The following is a 20,821-nucleotide window of genomic DNA, read 5'->3' on the forward strand; positions in this document are numbered from 1 at the left end:
GATTGCTGATCACTACTTCAATGGCTTAGCTCTATCACTGCCGACTAATACCCCGCCCTCAACATCAGCAGGATTACGATGTCGGGCTACACCCTCTTATCGAGGCTATTCTGCATGTAACCTTGGTTCGAGTAACCATTATCTAAGCGGAGTAAACGGCACGTCTTGGTGATGACGATCGTCATGACGATCTTGAGCTACAAAAGCAAGCGATGCGCCTCTCCCAAGCGCTACCTCAGTCGACACACTGAAGTCAATTGCTGACAATGGCTCGTTTTCCAACTTGGGTTGCTCTGCTGAGCCTAATTTCGCAAGGCCATGGCCATCCATGCGATGTGAAGTACCCTCCTCAGATGAAGCCAGTAGAGACCAGGCAATTCAGCAAAAGCCGCGGCGCTGTTGCCTGCGAAAGTGAAATATGCAGTACGATTGGCATAAATATCCTGCGGGAGGGCGGCAATGCAGCTGATGCCATGGTCGCCACCGTTCTTTGCGTAGGAACAGTCGGTGAGTTGACCTTGCTATTATTGACCACGTTGCGCTGAGACAAGTGCAGGCATGTACCATTCTGGTATCGGAGGCGGCGGCTTCATGCTCATTCACAAACCTGATGGCAAGAATGAATCCGTGCCCTACGAATTTGTCGACTTTCGCGAAACGGCGCCTGCAGCAGCTACTGAGAACATGTTCAAGAACAACGTGAACGCCAGTATTTATGGAGGACAAGCGAGGTATGAAACACCCTGAAGCGCCATAGCAATGACTGACGACCTTGCAGTGGCGTACCAGGTGAATTGAGAGGTCTGGAACACCTACACAAGAGCTATGGTCATTTACCCTGGTCGAAGCTCGTCCAGCCAGCAATTGACGTCGCCCGCTACGGATTTCCAGTCAACAACGATACTCTCAAGTTCATGAAGATGACCTATAGCAAAGCCGAAAACGAAAGCTTTCTGTTCAGCGATCCAGCGTGGGCAATTGACTTTGCACCAGCTGGAAGACTCCTCAAATTTGGCGAGAAGCTGACAAGGAAGAGATATGCCGATACGCTCGAGACCATTGCCTCCAAAGGAGCTGGTGCTTTCTACGAGGGACCCATTGCCGATGCGACTATAAGGACTTTGAAGCAGAAGAAGGGTATCATGACGACGGATGATTTGAAGAACTACTCCGTGGCGATTCGAGAGCCTTCTCAGATTAACTACCGAGGTGGAAAGATTACCAGCGGGTCGGCCCCTTCAAGTGGTGCCGTTGTCGCAGCTGCTTTGAACATTCTGGACGGCTATGACTTCCTTGGTGATCCCAGAAGAGTCAACGACAGCGCTTATCTGCTTGACGAAGCATTCAAGTTTGGCTACGGAATGCGAAGCAATCTTGGGGATCCAACCTTTGTCAAAGGTCTAGCGGAGTATCAATCTGAGATGTACTCAAACAATACCGCGCAGGAAATCCGCGCCAAACTAGATGGGCGTGCTCTGGCAGTTAAAGATTATGACCCCAAAGGTCTTGAAAGCTTGGACACTCCCGGGACTTCACACATTGTTACCATGGATAATTCCGGACTTGCCATCTCCCTCACGACTACAATCAATCTCAATTTCGGTTCACAAGTCATAGTTCCCGAGACTGGCGTTATTATGAACAACGAGATGAACGACTTTAGTATCCCCGGCCAGTCAAACGCTTTTGGATTCATCCCCAGCGAGGCCAACTTCATCAAACCCGGAAAACGTCCTCTTTCTAGTATAAGCACCACCATTGTCGAAGGACCTGACGGAAAGGTTTCGTTGGTGACAGGCTCTGCTGGTGGTAGTAGAATCATCACTGCTACTGTCCAGGTGGTGTTGAATGCGCTGGAGAAGAACATGACAGTTCATGATGCCCTGGCTGCGCCTCGCCTGCATGATCAGCTTGAGCCGCGACAAGTCACCTTCGAATATGCTTATGACAATTCTACGGTTGCTTATTTGAAGGAGATTGGAAACAACGTCACTTGGGTTGCGCCTGGGCAGAGCACTGCTCAGGCTCTAAGAAGATTGCTTGATGGAACATTTGAAGCTGCTGGTGAGCCTAGACAGGCGAACTCGGGAGGATTCTCAACCTAATGAGGTCTAATATCATATATTGAGTTTAAGATAGTCATGTAACTAGTATCTGCATACCTGATCATAGAAGTCTTGAACCTAGCCTCTAAAGCTTCCATACCTCCAAGTTGCGATATCGAGCAACAAGCGGATTCATCTGTCTGAAGCCAATCCGTCCTCCACGAACAACAGGTCCAGTCGATCGATCCACATCCTCCCATGAGAATAATTCCAATCCATTAATCGAAAACTTTACATCGCGCTTGTCGTGAATAACCTCAACCTTGTAATAAGCGCTCTGAGTATCCTCCACATTCGGCAGCGGATCAGCCCCCTGCGCAACAAGGTGAAATCCAGGCGACTTTCGCAAGTTGGCAAGATGGAAAGCCCTCTCCTCAGGCCATCGACGTCGAAAGTACGAAGCATGCAGCGTTCGGATATCGCTGGAGTGATACTGCGGGTAAGATCCGTTTCGGGGTTTGAGGTCCTTGTCGAAAATGCTTCCGCCGTCTTTGGCGGCTGCTGCGCCGAAGAATATGATAGCTAAGCCTGGTTCTTCGATGGGCGAAAACTCCCAGGTGATGCGGATGCGTTCGGGAAAGACTTCGGGGACCCAGTAGACAAAGTCTCCCGGGGCAGCTAGTTCGAGAGTGTTGTTGGAGACGGTGGCTTTGACAGGACCTTCGGCTACCCAATCTGAGATTGCGTCGGTGCTGTTGAAGGTATTTCTGTAGAGGAGTCTTTCGGCCATGGCGGAAGCGGCCAGGAGAGGGTAGAGGAGAAGGCTTCGCATGTTGATTTTTGAGGGAGGAGTATTTCCACTGACTCTGGCCTAGGAGTGTTTGGTAATTATCTGTGATTATATACATTTTTATTTTTGTATTGCCATATTAATTCCCGATGTGCTCATACTTTAATTTCTCTCCTCGGGGCCAGATGTGCCGAGATGAGCAGACGCGATCCTATCATCGTCAAGGATCTGACAGCGGACATGCTACTGCATTGAGTTTAGGTACCACCATGTAATGCAATTCGATCATTTGAGAGCAAAAGACGTGATTTAACAGTCAGTGCCGATCCTTCTGATGAATTGAGTTTATCCCCGAATTTCCACCAATAGAAGCGTTCATGCTCTTCAATCTTGTCCCGAGTCGTGACACTGAAGTAACAGATATAGCGTCTTTTTTCTTGATAGCTGAGACAAATGAACAAGAACCATTTTAAAAGTTCGTTTCTAATGGCGGCTGAGGAATTGAAAATCGTAAATAAATGATTTGAGCTATGCATGAAAGAAGGTAAGATCAAGGCTGTCGTTAATAAAATCCAAATCCTGTGGAAGCTATATCGTATGATTAGTAGAAGTCATAGATAAGCTGGGAAGTTGGACTGGCATACTATCGAGCTAATGAGATCGGTCATGATATCAGACTCCATATAGCTTGCATCAATTGATACCTGATTCGCATGTGACTCACCATCGTCACTACACAAATCAGCACGAGGTAATCCATTGTATCTTAAGGGAGTTTACTTACCAAGCTTCAGAAAATGGCTGTTCTTGTCGAATGGCTGCTTGCCGTGTCTGCAGAATTGTGCAGAGTTTAATCACTCGCTCCGCTGCTTCTTGGTCCGATTTTGCGGAAGACTCTGGCCATAGTTTCGATTTGACAAGACCAACTGTCATACTCAGGATGTAGTATTCGTTCAAGCCGTTGAATGTAAGAGATATTCGCTTTTCAAGAATATTCAACACTTTTTCAATATTTTCGATCAGGAATGCTGAAACTTGAGGGAAGATTGTCATGGTGGTTTGGTCGCAAGCTTCATGCATATAAGCTGTCACACGTTCTTTCATCAGGAGGAAGAGCAATTTTTCTTACCTTTTGATCCAATGTTTAGGTAGATTTCATGGCAGATGCTCAGGGCTGCGAGTACTAAGCCTGTTCTGCATGCCTGTCCTGGCAATGCCTCATCGTTCAAAAGTCGTTGGTAGTAGTCAAGAATTTTCATAGACGCCTCTAATCTTGCACGTCGACAGATGATAGCTTTAGATGAGGATGGACTGTGTACCACGAAGTGAAAATGCAGTAAAAGGATATACTGGTGCAGAACGATACCTAGCATGCTCTTTATATATGTCGCGGTCTGATGCTGTCGTGGATCAGCTTGGGGATTATCAAATGCCGGAATGCCTCGGAGTGCTTGCCCCAGCTCCTCCTCTAGTTCTAAGACCTTGTCGAAATCGACCTTTTCGCAATGCCCGTTGATGAAGGTGCATATCCTTAGCCTTACAGGCAATGAGCGATAGAGACGCGCTTGGAAAGAAGTATTTGTCAGTTTAGTAATTGGCGTACCGGCTAAAGAGCCTTTAATAGACCCCTTGAGTCTTTCGTCGTCGACATTGAGGGGTGGCTTGATGTTGAAATCTCCTATTCGGACACTAGGAGGCATTCCGCGTTCTATCGATGCCTGGAGATCCAATTCAACAATCGTGATCCACAATCGTCGACGCATCTCTCGATCAAATGGCGACATTCTCGTTGCGGAGATGACTTCGCGGTGGTAACCCGCTGCCATGGCCCATCGTACCAAGGTCCCAGTAGAAGTCCAGAAGGAGCCCTCCTTGAGGAAGTTTGCACGCTTCGCAATAAGAAGAAGACAATGGGTTACCAGGGTGTCCCAGGAACGAGGAGGTTGATTGGAGTGAGAACTGACCCATGCTTCCACTGCCTCAACCCATTTGATAACGTGATCATGATTTGTCTTGTGGCTGAATACGTCGATGCATACTTCGGGATGACAGCTTACAGCAGCAGCGGCGACTAAAAGCATCTGTACAAGAAAACAGACCGGAGTGCTAGACTTATCAGTCCAGTGAGTGTTATACTTGGTGATAAAAGTCGGTATGTGTAAGATCCGATGGGTTATCTCAAATCGGTCGACGTATGTTTGAACCAGTACATCCATGATTGACTTCATCGGTATTAGCTCTCTTAAAGTATTCTCCAGCGCACCGTCTGGTAAAAGCTGGCGACGCCGATGTTTGTCGTTGAATGGAGCGTAAATTTCATCCCGAAGAGTGTTTATGGATGGATATTGAGCCTTGACCTTGATGATATAGGGCCGAAGATCGGTGAACTATTTGAAATAAGGGAATGTTACCAGTTGGATCAAGTGGGAACATACCTGTTGGTAGAGGTTCAGGGGATAACTGTTCCCGTAGAATTTGGTAGAGTCCCCCTGCCCTTCCAAGTGTGTCATGTCGACTTCGTGGCTAGTAGAGGCCCCATGTTTGTCAAGAGTCTCTGTTGACGAACGCTCCAAAGCGGATGACGCTCCCGAGGTGCCATCGTTGGATAGCCCGTCAGCCGACGTATGTCGCCCTTTGTCTCCACGGTAGATACATTCGTCGGCATTTCCGGCCTTTGAACAACGACTACAAGCTGGAAGCTCTCTGCCGCACTTCAGCTTCCGTTGATAGCACTGAACACAGGCCAATGGGGGGCGTCTTTTCTTAACCCCTGGTTTCACCACGCGTTGCGAATTTGTCGGTAATCGGTTCATTGTAGCGGGGATGAGAAATCTTCAGGTTCTGGAATGTTTTACTCTGGGAGATGAAAGGTCAGAAATTGCCGAGTACAACATCTTATGTTCTCTCAGGTAGCGTCGGATACGGGCTCGGCATATTCGGGGCTCGGTGATCTCTAGGCTCGGCATTTTCAGCCGACTAATTTGGAGGATTAGTGTAGCTTCTCCCTGCTTACCGCAAGATTACCATTCTTGTGCTTATGTGATACATGAATCTCCAGTCAGTATGGAGAAGCTGGGGTAAAGGAGGTGCCCCAGATTTTGCATCTGGGGTACTCACAAAGTATATAAAGTTTGGACAGACCCTAACTTAGCCAAGTCAAACATTGGTGCTTTTATCTCATATACCAAAACTCTTAACAAACATTTATTGAAGTTAAGCAAACATGTTATCAGCTGAAGACGATCCTCTGACAACCTCTGTCATCTCCTCCTTCGGGCCCGACAGCTCCCCCAGATCTCGAGAGATCTTGACGGGATTGATCCGTTATCTCCATGCTTTTTGTCGTGAAGTCAATCTCACCACCGAAGAACTATATATTGCTATTGAAGCTTTGAACAGGTCTGGTCAGATGAGCAATGCTGAGCGGAACGAGACCTTGTTGATCTCGGACTGTCTCGGCGTGGAAGCGTATGTTCTGGTCTTCTACTCTTTACTCTTGAGTCTAATTGTTATGCCAGACTGGTCGATGCTCAAACACAGAAAATGCTTGAGCAAGATAATGGAACCAACTCTTGCATTCTCGGCCCTTTCTACGTCGCTGATCCTCCTCGTTATGAAAACGGGGATACAATTATCCAGAAGTATCTCGGAGGAGAAGTAACTTACTTCCACGGTCAAATTTTGGATGCGGATACTAATCAGCCCGTGAAAGGTAAAGCTGATGGTTGATGCACTAGCGTATCATGAAAGTCGCTAACAAAATCCCAGGTGCTGCTCTGAACGTCTGGGAGTGTGCAGTCAACGGACTCTATGACCAACAGGACCCCAACCAGCCATCTGGAAACATGCGCGGCATGTTCACTTCTGATGCAGAAGGCAAATATGCCTTCTACTGCATCAAGCCGGTCCCTTATCCTGTTCCTTATGATGGTCCCGCTGGGGACATTCTCAAACTCATGGATCGCCACCCCTACCGAGCTGGCCATATCCACTTCATGGTGACCAGAGACTCTTACAATCGCCTGATTACACAGGTCTTCCCCGAGGACGACACTTATCTTGACTCTGACTCGGTTTACGCCGTCAAATCAGATCTGCTTTTGAAGTTCAAGCCTTGTAACTCTGGCACACTGAAGAGTATCGGGGGCAATGACGTCGATGTGAAGTGGGAGGTCAACTGGGACTTCAAGATTCAGAAGCAGAAAAACTAGTTAGCCTTTAGCCTAGGCTTTATACATATAAGTGCTCAGACACCTATGCATTTATTCTTTGCGGCGGAGTCTCTCAGAAGTTTTCAACGCCCACTGTAGAACGGAAGGGTTTCAGACCAATTATGTATTCTCCTAAACGGCTGCCAAGGCGAGCTCATTACCTATGACATCCGTTCTGCGCCCTCGTTATCCAAACTTACAGACCATATCAGAGTCGATAGGCTCTGTGGTCATCCGCATAACGACAGTGTTTGGACGTGCTGGCTTGGGCATCTATGGCAGTGCAACCCCAGGGCCGCTCTTTAGGGACAAGGATGGGGAAATAGATCATATCTCATATTTTCTAGAAAGGCTGGTGTGATTAGAAGTACTCGTACTGATATGTATGGTCCCAATGGTTTGGCTTACCATGCGTGACCTACCCTCTAAAGACAACGTTGGCGTGTGGAAGGGTTTAATTCTGCCATTTGTTTTGAGCTATAAGATGTCTACCTTATAAAAGATTAATTTAGAGAACTTGGACTTGGCTGGTAAGAAGTTGAAGCTTAAGCTATAAAAGAAATTTGATGCTTTATTCAAAATACTTCATCCTCACTCTAGATGACCGTGGTTTAGGCGATAAATGTCTCGGTAGCCGTTAGTTATGGAACAAAGTCTCTCGATCAATCTTGTCCAGCAACTTCCCATCAGTGAACCAAACATCCATCGCCTTGGCCATTCCCTCAACATAGGCCCGAGGAGCATCATCCGACATAGCCTTGACAAGCAGATCCTGCGACATTTCGTTGGTGTTATCCGCACGTCCTGTGGCAACCACCCTTTCCTCGTAACGACGGACGGCAAGATCTAGATCATCCGGATGCGCCTTGATTTCATGGAAAAGATCCAGCGCATCCAACATGGCTAAATTCGCACCCTCTCCAGCAAACCAAGACATCACATGGAGAGAATCTCCAATCAGAGTCAATCCAGGGTGATGATCGTAGCGGAGTCCTAGGGGCATGCGATATTGTGCGCGGGGAGTCATGTTCGTGTCGACGTTGCGAATGACATCCTGGAGACGAGTATTCCAGGTGGAGAAGAAGGTATTGATCAGATAGTCTGTCATTTTCTTCGCGTCATTCCAGTCGAATGAGGGATCCTTTGAGTGCCAGTTCTCTTCGACTCTAAGACAGGGATAGACTCTCACACTGTCATCTCCATTACGCTGGATGAAAATGCCACTGCCTTCAGAGAGGAAGAATGAAGTGCCTCGGCCAATGAACTCTCCAAGTTCTGGAAATCTCTTATCCACATCGGAGATACGGCAGTCGATGACTGTCAGCCCAGTGTACTCAGGCGTCCAACTCGTCAGAAGCGGCCGTACCTTGGACCAGGTTCCATCAGCCCCCACAAGAAGGTCAGTCACAACCGGTTCAGGCTTGTTCTCAAAAACCAGCTTAACCCTACCGTCCTCTTGCGGAACAATCTCAGAGAGTCGATGATCCCACTTGATGTTCTCCGGGTCGAGCGACTCAATGAGAATCTTGCGAAGCTTTGCGCGGTCTATCTCTGGGCGTCCGTCTGCATCAGGAGTTGCTTTGTGGAATAACCAAGCAACAGCTTTCTTGTCCCCAAAACGATAGTCCTGGTCGTGATAGCGCGCGTACTTTTTGAACTGCTCCTCAAGGCCAGCTTCAAACAGCGCTGCTTGGCCAGACTCTGGATGAAGGTCGAGAGAACCACCCTGGAAGCGGGAGCTAGTGGACTTCTCTCGCTCGAAAATGGTAAAGGGAATGGAGTGATGTTGCAACAGAGCTGCGAGGCTTAGCCCAGATGGTCCTGCTCCAACGATGGCGATGTGCTTGGGCATGATGATAATCGTATGATAATTTCTTACTAAGCAGAAATGATTAGATTGTTGCTCTGTCCTGTATTATACTACGTAGAAGTGCAATCAAAGAGCCTTATATAGACTTCAATTTTCGTTTCCCTAACTTGATTTTGGGCCTAACAATACCAATCCGATGACTCTTTGAAAGATGTTACTGAGTGGATCGCAAAACAGCAAAAGTTCTCATTCTCGGTGATATGCTTGGTGTGTAACTCGAAACCCGGCATCCGATGATGTCGGCCTTTTCGGGTTCACATCTCCCAACACTCGGCCTTTTTCCTTCTCTGCGATCTCTCTCAAACTTTGACTCAAATGCTCTAAAAGTGAACTTGGTTACTTAAAAAGCCGCAGTTGTCCGGAAAAGGTGCTTTGAATAACACGAAAACCACTCCTCGGACTTCATCGCAATGCAGAAACTCACACCCCACATTGTTATTGTCCCAGCATCTTTTGCCCCACCATCACTATACTCCAGACTCGTTCAAAGCCTTGCACAATATACACTAGAGACAACTGTCGTCGACCTCCCGTCTGTTGGATTTCGTGACACGCTGCCAGCTGCTTCCATGGAGGAAGATGCTGAGTACATCGAAACAGTCACAACGAAGCTAGCTGATGAAGGCTATGAGATCATCTTGGTGATGCACTCTTATGGCGGAATATGCGGTACAGAGAGTACGGCTGGGGCTTCAAAGAAGGAGAGACAAGCCGCTGGAAAGCAGGGAGGTATAGTTCATCTTGTTTATATCAGCTCCCCAGTCCCTGAAATTGGCGGATCAGTCAAGACCATGATGGGCGATAACATGCCCCATTTCATGACAGCCGAGGTAAGGAAAACAGTTCAAGGGTACAATTTAAAGATTTAACGAATGAACAGGGAGACTATCTCATATCTGAGCCGGAAGGCTGCGCGAGCATCAATTTCTCAGACCTTCCAAAAGCCGAGGCGTTGGCATACGCAAAACAAATGACAGCACATTCAGTGGCTAGTTTTGCTGGGCCACTCAAAAATGCAGGATACTTGAATATCCCTGTTGCGTATTTAATTTGTCAGAAGGATGTTTCTGTGCCGCCTGGCGTTCAGAGATCTGTGATCGATATGATATCTAAAAAGAGCGGTCGACAGGTTATCACGTTTTGTTGTGATGCTGGACACTTTCCAGCAGTCAGTATCCCGGGAAAGGTAGCTTCTTTTATCAATACAGTTGCTGCTAGAATTCTTAGAGAGTAGTATTCATAGAGTTCCATCAATTGATATATTCCTGATGCTTTTCAAACGATTACGATATTGGGTTCCAGCGAGTAATAAAGTATAGCCTCTGTGCTGCTTCAGATCATGACGCATCTGAATTGAGATGACAGGCGCCATCCTTGGCCCCGGTAAAAAAGCATACATGTCTACACTGATGTCAAGTTTGGTCCTGAGTCTCTGCATCTGCATGTGCACTCGTAGGTAAGACGTGACTTTGCTCTTCCAAAAGACCGTAAACTCGGCATTTTGGCAATATATTTAATGACTTCCGATCATCTGATACTTTGCGACGTCGCATCGGCTAGGGGACTCAAAATTCAATATGCGGTGAATGTGCAGCTGCCCAGTGAATATGCCGTATACATACATACATACCTGGAGTATGCCGAGTAGGATACGCCGAAATAAGCCGGACTCCTACTAGTCCTTTCATACATCCGACAACCTACCTCTGACATATCGCAACGGGATTTAACTTCAATTTTTCCCGACCATCTTTACTACTTGTTCAAGAATGAGCCTGGTAGGTAAATTGCACAATGGCTTACAACACTTCTGACGACCTTTGCGCATTGAAGAACCTCGCGGGCAAGACCGTCATCATAACAGGTGGCGCAAACGGTATAGGAGCCGAAGTTGTACGATTTTTTCACTCACATGGAGCGAATACAGTCATCGCCGATCTTGAATGCACGCGTGATGAGGCTGAATCGATTATTCGATCCTTGCAGCATCCCTCCTCTGCCCTTTTCATCAGTGTCAACATTCTCCTCTGGGATGAAATGAAAGCCCTTTTCTCCCAATCCATACGATATTTCGGCAAGATCGATATTGTTGTAGCCAATGCCGGCATTATGGAGAGTCAAAATCTTTTCGATGTTGAAAACGTCGAAGAGCAGGGAGAATTACATGAATCGACGGAGGGGTTTCGTGTGATTGATGTTAACCTCAAAGGAACCATTAACAGTAAGCCTTCTTCTTACTCTTGATTCTCTTAACTTTTGATCATCGTATGACTAATTCATTGCTCTCTTAAAGCGTTACGGCTCGCACTCCATCACATGCGGCACAATCAACCTATGTCACCTAGAGGTCAAAGAGGATCTGTTGTTCTCGTTACTTCAACATCGGGATACTTTGGAACTACTGGGGTCGGTGCGTACATCACATCGAAACATGGACTCACGGGTCTACTTCGAGCGTCGCAGCAAGTTGCTCGAGGCCTTGGTATCAGAGTCAATGCTGTTGCTCCGTTCTTCACGCCAACACCTACGTTCAAAGAGTTGGCCGAGAAATGGAAAGACTCGGGCCTCAGGTCGAATGCGCTAGGAGATATCGCTCACGCTATCGCCCTTGCTTCTACGCAAGATGAGACTGGAAAATGCTACATGGTATGCTCAACTTTCTTCATTCATCTTACCGTGCTCTGACTTTGGTATAGATCGTTGGGGGAAATTCGGTAGAAGTGGAAGATGGTAGAATCGCATTACTTGATCAATGGCTTGGACGCGAAATTACAGAGTTGTTGCAATCTGCTAGTACACTCTTCGAAGCCAATGGCTATCCCTTGCCCAAGGGGCATTAGAAACATGTAGAGACTGATTACTTAATGCTCAGGTCCACCTTATAACCTTGCATAAATAACCTTAATACCTAAAGCAACTTTATTTATTTTATGTTTATATCTACCAACCATTATGTGCTGGGAACACCTGTAACATGTTTCGTTTTCCTCGTAAACTTGTCCCTGAGTTTCAGATTCAGGGTAGCTACCGAGTCGTTTTCTGGGGACAGCCGAGCTTGGCATAACCCCCAACCCCAGCATGGTAATGTCAACTTGCAGACTCAACTGTTATCCAATCGGAAGGCAAGATGGCCGAGCGGTCTAAGGCGCTGTGTTCAGGTTCGATTGGAACTATTGACGATTCGCAGTCTCGAAAGGGGCCTGGGTTCGAATCCCAGTCTTGTCAAGCTCTTTTTTGCTCATCAGACGATCAAGTGGCGTTATGGGCGTGTAATTTTGACGTGAGCCAAACGCTGGGACAGTTATGACTGGTTGCTGCGGCTCTTTGACTTGTATACGCAATGGAAGTCTCGTGTGATTATATTTTGGACAAAGAAGTTACATAACGACGTGAACTAAACGCAGGGGCCGCCGTGATTCGCCGCTGCGGCTCTTTGGCTTATATACACAGTAGGGGTCTCGTGGGATCATATCTTGAGCGAAGAAGTTACGACACAAACCAAACGCTGCGGATGTCGTGACTGGCTGTTGTGGCTTGGACTCGTACACGCAAACGGATACAGGGGTGCAGGGATACAGGGGATAAGGTGGCTGTCAAGCCACTGTCAATGTGCAATTGACATTTTGTTACGATAGGAACTATTGCTAGTTGATAACAGTTAAAATTGCAATGTGTCTGATCTCAATGGTCAATATCCTCCCCGGCGTGGAATGTCGAATAAGACATGCACGTGTAGATGACGATAAAAAAGCGCGCAACAGAGGAACAACCATAATTATTGAGTTAAGCGCACACGTGCTTCAAAACAAGAATATTATGGGGACGAGAGCTTGGCGCCAATTAATTTCATTCCAACAAGCCCCCTTGTAGCCCTTGCAACGCGCGGCGCTTTCGGATTTAGCAGTCATACATTGGACAGGGGCCTTTATCTTAGTGCCAAACCTTGTTTTCCCCCGGTCCCAAGGCACTTGGTGCTTCATCTTTGTGTGAGAGATGCTGATGCCAAGAACCCCCTCCCCCGTAGAGTGGTCATCCAGCCACGATTCCATGACGAAACTTGCCAAGTCCGGGTGCTACTTAAGAATCTGAGTGGCCACTTTATGTTTCCTTTGCTAAACATCCCATCTCCTCCGTCTTCTCACCATGATCTTCTCCAGTATATCTCTCCTCTCGTTGTTATCGGGCGCACTGGCCAGTGCCGTCCCCCAAGGAGCGAATACCTGGAAAACCTTACCTTCTATCCCCATTGCTCCCAGGCAAGAACATGGCGTCGTAGCACTCTCGGAAAAGACCATTGCAATCATCGGTGGAATCGTTCCCAACCGCGAAGCCAATGGCTACGAGACGACTGCTCTTATGCAATTCTTCAACACACGCTCGAATTCATGGCGTCGATACGTCACTGAGGCGCCCGTGAAAGTCAACCATCCCAATGTCGCTGTAGTCAATGGCAAGATTTACCTTCTCGGCGGACTTTCAGATATCGACAATGGCGCTTGGCGAGCATTTTCAGACTCATGGGTATACAATCCCGACGTCGACGAGTGGACGGAGCTCGACCCGGTCCCCGATAGTGAAAAGCGAGGAAGTGCGGCGACCAGTGTTTATGGAAATATCATCTACATGGCTGGAGGTATGCGCACCTTGGAGCCAACTGGACCAGGCGGAGAACAAGATACAGTCGACTTCGTCTCTGCCTTCAATACCAAGACTTCGCAATGGATCGATCTCCCTTCAGCAGCAAAGAAGCTCCCCGAAGGTCGCGATCACGCAACAGCCTCTATCATCGGGACCAAATTCTACGTTCTCGGCGGTCGTCTCCGCGGCCAACGCAATGTCAAAGACACAGTTTTCATCCTCGACCTAGAAAACCTAGAAGCTGGCTGGACGACCAGCGAGGGCAGAATGCCTACGCCGCGCGGTGGTGCAGTTTCCGGTACAATCGGCACCAAAGTCTACGTTTTAGGCGGCGAAGGAAACACAGCGCCCGAGTCGGAGGGCATGTTTGACCAGATTGAGGCCTTTGATACAAAGACCGGGAAGTGGGAGGAGCTCGGTACGATGAACTTGCCAAGACATGGAGGTGCGGCTGTTGCGATTAAGGGTGGCATTTACCTTCCAGGTGGAGGCATTACGGAGGGAGGTTCTCCGGTTGATACCCTGGATGTCTACTGGCCTTAGCCAGGCATTCACTGTTTTTTTATAGGTGTATATCTAGCGTTTAATGATTAATGACTCTTGACTTTATTCCTCCTAGTGATTTCGGGTTCCGAGTGATGTTCCTTACAGGTCAATGTTCACGTAAGCCACTAGCGTAAGCAGAATTGTCGATCTAGGTAAGTAAGCTTATCCTTCCTATAGTGCTTAAAAGAATTCGATGCTCTTCGTCTCGCATAACATGTATAACTTGGGAGTCGAATAAGAAAAGCCAGCTGAAATTCCTCTTTCATCAAGAGAAGTAATATAAGCTAGGATAAACAAATATCTACTTAAAATTAATACAGCAAAAAGTTCTTGTGCCCAAGTTAATCAGATATCGAAAACGACTCACGGGAATAACTTATCTGACGATAAGGGGATTTAGTAGCCATGCCATCAACCGTACATCTAGTTGGGCCGAGCTTTTTCTCCTTTTGTTTGGTTTTGCACTTGTTAAGCTATCGATGGCGCATGGTCAACTGGCACGCACGCCTGGGACTCTTAGGGCCTACGTACCCTTTCCTTGCGGCTTCATTTGTATTTTTATTCTCAATTTCAATGGATCTGAATAAGATATCACATATTTAGTAATATTTGACACTGTGAGCGCAAGAAGAAGGGGCTCACGTCCATTGGCTGAGTCTGGCAACGGTATTGCAAGTAGTAACTATTGCATCCTGAGATTCATAACCAGTGATAGTACAAAAGGGTTTAGATATAATTTGATGTAAGATAGTTAGTTGAGGGCTTGTAGATGTTGTGTTTAGCCCAAATGTGCTATTCCTCCCCCAATTCCACGTGAACCACTACTATTAAACAGCTGTCCCAGCATAACTTAGAGCCTACTGCAGCACCAAGATGCATAATAATGAGTGAAAGGGATAGGGCTGCAGTTGGTTCCCTTTCTATAGCAATTACCGAAATTGCCTCCAGTAGTATAAGCAATCGATGGGTTGTTGTTGTCGCATCGAAGACCGTAACCAGAAGGCCAGCCACCATCAACATCGCAAATATCTCCCTCGTTGCGCGAGTAAGAGATCATGCCGCAGTCGTTAGCGTAGATGGTTGCGTGCAGGTCACCGCAACTAGGGCCGCCTCTAGGATCGCCCAGTGTGCATGTCTGCCAGGTGCCAACTGCAACTTCGCCGTCTCTGCATCCTGTTCGGAGAGCCGAGGAAGAGGCGACCAGACTGAGAAAGAGAAGGAGGGCGCTTGAGACGTGCATTGTGTATATCGTAGTCCTATGAGTTATTAGCATGCAAAGCCTTATCACAGGTTGTGCCAAAGGTTGGGCCCGCTAAGGACTTACCGATGTCAGGCGACAAGATCTGATACAACTTTTCTTGGTAGTTGCAGAGGGAGTGAGGAAACTGAGTTGGGAAGACTGCTAGTAATCCGAGGCTTTATATAGAAGAGCTCATGCAGATATGCATGGAGAAACGCCACCATAAAATCAGCCTATTCATTAATCTAGACCTAACCAAAGTTCCAAAAGCAATTTCCCAAAATGCTCAACAGAACAGAAAGTGCGGGCAACATTGCTTCATCGAGAAGATTGCATTTTTACCGGAATATGGCACCGAGCTGCGTGGTCGAGGATTGGCTCTGCCAGGGATCACCAGAGCATAAAGAGTAGATTTTGCACCAACCACGACGAAAATCTTGGTACTACATGAGAGTCTACCATCACTGATTGGCTATTTCAAGTTCAAAGGTAATCTTGGATGCATCGATGTTGGCTCGTGATGTCTGCTATGCCCGCTTACGCACAGGGCAATATTTTCAGCTCTGCTGAGGAATACATCCCGATTGGATAAGAGATTGATACCCCGGATCATGAAGCTGACACACATCAGTTAATGAATCAGAGGAATTGATCCGAACGATCACGAGAGGGTAAGAATGTTTTCGTCGTACACATTTCTGGGTACGGTCCTCAGAGTTCCCAACTACATTTGCACATTTCAACAAACACCAACACTAAAAGATATACCGCCGAGCACAAAGTTTCTGGTCGACTGATGAATGAGCACTTTCCTCTCCTGGATCAAAGCCTGGTAGGAGCTTTTAAGCTTATGTTTTGATCGCCGCTTATTGTCCAGGGGCGTAGCATAATGACCTAGCTCTTGCTTACTGATCAACTCCGAACATGTCACTGTGCAAGCCGGGTTTAATTTGACGAAACCGTGCGCTTTTTGACCGGGCCTTTTATCTGTATCGTGCTGGGCTTGATGCTGTTCATAAATTACTCGCTTGGCTTCACCTCCATAAGCATAATCAAACATACGCCAACATCAACTTGTCTTATCCACAACCCCAGAAACGAACTCTCCAAACCCCTGAATCAGACTACATTATCCAATTTACACCAACCTAAGAACCCCCCAGTCAAGATTCATCTTTTGTGAGTTTTCAGTGGGAAGTCCCATAAATCCATCAATAAACACAGGCCCAAGCACCTGATAGTCCTCGCCGACCTTCCGCAGCGCCATTGGAACTGGAATACCTTTGATTAGGGAGATAGTGTCCCCTTGTCTTATTGAAATTGGACCTGATCCAATCAAGCCATTGTCTGAAACAATCAAGCCCCGCCTTCCCGCTATTCGAGTGCAAGTATCTAGGAAAAGCTTGCTGCAGCCTTCACTCTGGCAGATAGCCTCCAATGCCCTTGTTGCAGCTGTTACAACAGCTGCAGCATCCCCCGGCATGCTATCCACTTCGATACCCAGTTGTGTTATTATCTCAAACATACGTCTGAAAGTATCTTCTTGTTCTGAGGTAATCTCAGAGCGAAGTATAGGTCGACCGGCCAGTGTAAGCATGATGGTCCATGGTATAGACTCATGCAATCTGAAAATGAGTGTATCCTTTCTGATACGTAAAACCCATTGGGCCAGAAACTGCACATTATTAACAGGCTTGCCATTCGTTGTCACCTCATTGCTCCTGAGTTCGTCAACCTCGCTTTTTTCTAGCGTCAAGCAGTAACTTGACATGCCCAGACATGCGGCTTGCACTGATAGGGTATTTCCAGAAACCGAATGAGCGAGATCTTGGTCAGTCGATGGCCGTTTTTCAACACCATGATAGACATAGGAGTCGGGCACCCAACTCTTGTTATTTTGGCTCCAGTCGGGAACCCAGCTGGGAGCATCCGGAAGACGACAGCCGCAATCGACAAGTAATGCAATTAGAGTGGGGTTCCATTCCATCAAACTGACAAGGCCATCGCGATAAACTTGGCCAAGTGGTTTCTGATAATCGGGGGTAGGCGGTTGTGCGCCGAGCTGCCGCAGTACGCTATCGATCGCATATACTCGGTCGTGTGGCCGTCTCGAATTACGGTCCCTAATAGCTTGTGCAAGAGCAACAAGATAATTCTGTGGTTGGAGACTAACATGGCAGATCAGACTGTACATTCGAGCCTTAGAACCCTGTATGCAGTCGAAAGAGCACTTTGTCAAGTTATCCGTGAAATATGAAAAAAAAATTGGCACGAAGGCCAAGACAAAAAGCTGAAAGATATTCATGAAGGCCGTGATGAAGGAGAGGACGAGAACCAGTGCTATATGATAAATACCCAGGCTCAGCCGAACGAAGCTTTTCAACCGGAAAACTTTGTCTGTTTCTAAAGACTGAACGTAATCATGGACTGAACAGCTGCTATCCTGCACACTACTGCGCCAACAGCTACTCCGCTTGGAATGGCGTGGAATAGTCTGCCAGACATCGAAAAGAGCTTGCCACTTTTTGAAGGAGTCTGAGTGGGATACGTCATCGTGTACTCGTCGCTGAATCTCGCTGACCACACTGTTGACTGGATCAATTAATGCCTGCGTTGCCGAATGCTCGATGAATGTCAGGGCTTGATGCATGACCAGCCAGGGAATATGCTGTCTTCCATAAACGAGAATGGGGTTTGATGCGAGCGTCATTTCCTGAAACGTCCAGCCGCGAGAAAGCCAGGTTTGTTCCAGAAGTGTATTAATCACGTCCTGGCTGACAAATGGAAGGCTGGACAGTTGCTCTACTAGAGTCAGTTTCAAACATGATATCACACGCACACTCAAAGAAAATGCCTTGTAAAGGATGGACTCACCGATTTGATCTGCGTATTTTAATCTTGCGAATGGCATGGCATGAATGAACGAACGGAATGTACCTTTTTTATATCGTTCGGTAATGAGGGGCTCAATACACAAGTTTCGAAAGGCAAGGGGCAGTGTATATCGACCAATTTCAATAAGGCGGCTGGAAAGGTTGCGCTGAGGATTGCCGCGAGAGCTTCCCGGTACTTTAGCAGGGAATAGGCGAAATTGTGAGATGGCGCCGATATACTCAGCAGCCTGATCAGTTTTCGTATTCCCGACACCCAGCCAAACATAAACGATTTCTGCACATGTGTAGATACTACCCATCAGCATAATTTGCTGTTCCTTCTCGCTGTTATCCCCCTGGTTGATGCAGATTGCATCAACCCAGATTGTCAGTGACTGGCACGATTCTCGAAGGGACGTCAATGCCTCATAGCAGGATTGTGTGATGTCGATATCGCAACCGTTGCAGGCAATCTTATGGTAAGAACCTGGGCCCCAGACATACGAAAGCGCAGTGAACTTGGGTAGAGCCCGTAGATCAACTGTGCGTAATGTGCCTGTGAGCCGATCACTATCGGCTGGATCACTCTTGTGAACATCAAGCACTCGTATGTACTGAGAACCTTGAGCTAGAGGGAGATTATCGTAAACTTGTCTTGCTGTGAAGGGGCCTATGTTAGGCAAGATGCTGCAGTTTCTACTAGGCATTGGAAAGACTGAATTGAATGGAGAAAGAAATTGCACGGGAGGGAGATTGAAGCTGAAAAAAACAAGAAGTGGTTGAAAAGCAAGCCAAGTCAGCCGCACAAGGCTAACAGACTGCGCCTTTGCTTATCCTGCATGTGCAGCAGACAAGCGGCTACCAAGCATACTCACTGGAGGCCTGATGCGATGTGCCCATTGCTGCGACCTTGTACGTACTTGGCTGTAACGGTTTGGCACAAGCATTTTCAACACCCTGGAAAGCCTGGCGCTTATTTATTCACTGTTCGCTGGGACTTGCTGTAACTCTCCACCAAGAGCTTTTTGCTACAAAAAGAGCAACATTCCGCCACCAATCCCTCCCTTGCCAATTGTAGCTGCATTTCTTTGTGAGGCTGATTTATTGATTTTGCTATCCAATGATCTGGAGGCACCCTCAGACTTGTGCTACACCGACCATGGGCTAGATCCTCTCATGGCCAATCACCATGCCCATAAGCGAAAGTGCGACATCCACGTCCTATAACACAGGCGGGGTTAGTCCTAGAATTGGAGCACTACCAGTGGTCCTGTCAATAGGCATCGCTGCTTGTCTCATCCCGTACTTACTTAGCCTACCGCCCGAACCCTAAGTCGCTCTTTCAGCAGCGGCTTGGCCTAAAGTAATATGAAATCAGTTCTTACGATGGAAATAGATTTTATTATGCTTGAGGTTCGTCTCCGAGTATTTGTTATCAATTCTATTTTTCGGGAATTCGGGATATAGATCAGATCAGGCCCCAATACCTGATTTAGCCAGGTCAAAATTACACGCCTCATACTCCCACTGCGTCTCAAAGCCTAGCTTCTCATAGAACCCCCGTATCGCAACAGCATCGATGAAAATTCCCTTCATACCTCTCTCTTTCAGGTTCTCCATCGCTTTGACAACGAGTGCTAAACCGACGCCCTTCCCTCTCTCAGCCTCGTCGACTCCGACCGCAGCGATGAGACCAGTCTTTTCCCCAGAAGGAAGAAGAGGAAGAAATGCGAAGAAATCGCCGGCTGAAGACCCAAAAGAGCACATGAGGGTCCAGCCAATCTGCTTGTTGGTGTCGGGGTCAATGGCGACCATTACTTCGTGATGTTGGCCTCGTGCTGCGAGGGCTTTGTAAATGCCGCCCCAGGTCTGAATGAGTTAGCCGGGTAAAGTGAATGCGGCAAATAAAACTACTTACGAATAGCTCGTCTTGTTTGGCCATGCATTCCTCGTACAGTTCTGGCGACCACGGAGTGAATTTGATATTTGTCTTTGAGACTCGCCCCATTGCCTCAGGCGGTGCGATCTCGGCCTGGATGTCCTTGTAAAGGTCTCGAACAGTATCAGTATTTTCGTACGTGCCTGGTTAGTCAGTTAGTAGATGACCATAGTTCTCTTGGATGGACCACTGACCTCTATGAGAGAGGAACTCTTTTGCTTCGGGTACGATACTGGTTGGCACTCGGTACCAAAACCTCGGGAATATGGACCCCATCGCTAAAGAGTTCAACTCCTGACCTGCGACCTTCGCTGCGTCTTTCAGTCCAGCCTTTGCTTTTTCTAGAAGCGCATTGCCGAGTCCTTTATGACGGTATTCGGGTAAGACTCCGATGGCCGCGATATTTCCGGAGTTCCCGCTCTTGGAGTAGTATGACAGGCAGAACCCATGCTCGTGAATCCAGTGCTGGCCCTTTAAGCCAAACAGAAGCCCTGCGAACCGCTCTTGCTCAATAGGCCAGTCTGGGAAGATGATGTGCCACAACTGCCAAGCTTGTTGGATATCTTCCTCTGAGCTCGTGAGCTCGCGTAAATCGTACTGAATCGCACCAACAGGTCCGTGCCCTTTGCTCTTTTGTTCTGCCATATCCAGTACCATGACTCAGAGAAT

General features: G+C 47.5%; 11 protein-coding genes and 1 non-coding gene across 12 annotated transcripts; 6 read left to right on the forward strand and 6 right to left on the reverse strand.

The window, feature by feature from the left end:
* Positions 1–266: 266 nt before the first annotated feature.
* FPRO_03582 (uncharacterized protein) lies at positions 267–2,105 on the forward strand (the record flags this gene model as incomplete). The annotated part of the gene is made up of 3 exons (XM_031226190.1): positions 267–507; positions 557–731; positions 779–2,105. 3 exons carry the CDS (start codon positions 267–269, stop codon positions 2,103–2,105), a joined length of 1,743 nt encoding a protein of 580 aa, XP_031076751.1.
* An 85-nt stretch (positions 2,106–2,190) lies between these two features.
* Positions 2,191–2,877, reverse strand: FPRO_03581 (uncharacterized protein; the record flags this gene model as incomplete). The annotated part of the gene is made up of 1 exon (XM_031226191.1): positions 2,191–2,877. One exon carries the CDS (start codon positions 2,875–2,877, stop codon positions 2,191–2,193), a length of 687 nt encoding a protein of 228 aa, XP_031076752.1.
* Positions 2,878–3,363: 486 nt separating this feature from the next.
* On the reverse strand, positions 3,364–5,648 carry FPRO_03580 (uncharacterized protein; the record flags this gene model as incomplete). The annotated part of the gene is made up of 5 exons (XM_031226192.1): positions 3,364–3,423; positions 3,480–3,567; positions 3,620–3,905; positions 3,965–5,222; positions 5,271–5,648. The coding sequence occupies 5 exons, from the start codon at positions 5,646–5,648 to the stop codon at positions 3,364–3,366; spliced, it is 2,070 nt and encodes a 689-aa protein (XP_031076753.1).
* Positions 5,649–6,058: 410 nt separating this feature from the next.
* On the forward strand, positions 6,059–7,046 carry FPRO_03579 (uncharacterized protein; the record flags this gene model as incomplete). Its single annotated transcript, XM_031226193.1, has 3 exons — positions 6,059–6,303; positions 6,354–6,547; positions 6,604–7,046. The coding sequence occupies 3 exons, from the start codon at positions 6,059–6,061 to the stop codon at positions 7,044–7,046; spliced, it is 882 nt and encodes a 293-aa protein (XP_031076754.1).
* A 637-nt stretch (positions 7,047–7,683) lies between these two features.
* On the reverse strand, positions 7,684–8,898 carry FPRO_03578 (related to tetracycline resistance protein from transposon Tn4351/Tn4400; the record flags this gene model as incomplete). Its single annotated transcript, XM_031226194.1, has 1 exon — positions 7,684–8,898. The coding sequence occupies one exon, from the start codon at positions 8,896–8,898 to the stop codon at positions 7,684–7,686; it is 1,215 nt and encodes a 404-aa protein (XP_031076755.1).
* Positions 8,899–9,326: 428 nt separating this feature from the next.
* FPRO_03577 (uncharacterized protein) lies at positions 9,327–10,150 on the forward strand (the record flags this gene model as incomplete). The annotated part of the gene is made up of 2 exons (XM_031226196.1): positions 9,327–9,746; positions 9,797–10,150. The coding sequence occupies 2 exons, from the start codon at positions 9,327–9,329 to the stop codon at positions 10,148–10,150; spliced, it is 774 nt and encodes a 257-aa protein (XP_031076756.1).
* Positions 10,151–10,710: 560 nt separating this feature from the next.
* Positions 10,711–11,756, forward strand: FPRO_03576 (uncharacterized protein; the record flags this gene model as incomplete). The annotated part of the gene is made up of 3 exons (XM_031226197.1): positions 10,711–11,137; positions 11,210–11,562; positions 11,613–11,756. 3 exons carry the CDS (start codon positions 10,711–10,713, stop codon positions 11,754–11,756), a joined length of 924 nt encoding a protein of 307 aa, XP_031076757.1.
* Positions 11,757–12,037: 281 nt separating this feature from the next.
* tRNA lies at positions 12,038–12,141 on the forward strand. Its single transcript has 2 exons — positions 12,038–12,075; positions 12,098–12,141. It is a non-coding gene; the product is annotated as a tRNA-Leu (tRNA).
* A 918-nt stretch (positions 12,142–13,059) lies between these two features.
* FPRO_03575 (uncharacterized protein) lies at positions 13,060–14,097 on the forward strand (the record flags this gene model as incomplete). The annotated part of the gene is made up of 1 exon (XM_031226198.1): positions 13,060–14,097. One exon carries the CDS (start codon positions 13,060–13,062, stop codon positions 14,095–14,097), a length of 1,038 nt encoding a protein of 345 aa, XP_031076758.1.
* A 754-nt stretch (positions 14,098–14,851) lies between these two features.
* FPRO_03574 (uncharacterized protein) lies at positions 14,852–15,340 on the reverse strand (the record flags this gene model as incomplete). The annotated part of the gene is made up of 2 exons (XM_031226199.1): positions 14,852–14,862; positions 15,034–15,340. 2 exons carry the CDS (start codon positions 15,338–15,340, stop codon positions 14,852–14,854), a joined length of 318 nt encoding a protein of 105 aa, XP_031076759.1.
* Positions 15,341–16,478: 1,138 nt separating this feature from the next.
* Positions 16,479–19,113, reverse strand: FPRO_03573 (uncharacterized protein; the record flags this gene model as incomplete). The annotated part of the gene is made up of 2 exons (XM_031226200.1): positions 16,479–18,883; positions 19,089–19,113. The coding sequence occupies 2 exons, from the start codon at positions 19,111–19,113 to the stop codon at positions 16,479–16,481; spliced, it is 2,430 nt and encodes an 809-aa protein (XP_031076760.1).
* Positions 19,114–19,686: 573 nt separating this feature from the next.
* On the reverse strand, positions 19,687–20,797 carry FPRO_03572 (uncharacterized protein; the record flags this gene model as incomplete). The annotated part of the gene is made up of 3 exons (XM_031226201.1): positions 19,687–20,082; positions 20,132–20,295; positions 20,347–20,797. 3 exons carry the CDS (start codon positions 20,795–20,797, stop codon positions 19,687–19,689), a joined length of 1,011 nt encoding a protein of 336 aa, XP_031076761.1.
* Between the last annotated feature and the right edge of the window lie 24 nt (positions 20,798–20,821).

Source organism: Fusarium proliferatum (genome assembly GCF_900067095.1).
Source record: "Fusarium proliferatum ET1 genome assembly, contig: FPRO_scaffold002, whole genome shotgun sequence".
Taxonomy (NCBI): Eukaryota; Fungi; Ascomycota; class Sordariomycetes; order Hypocreales; family Nectriaceae; genus Fusarium; species Fusarium proliferatum.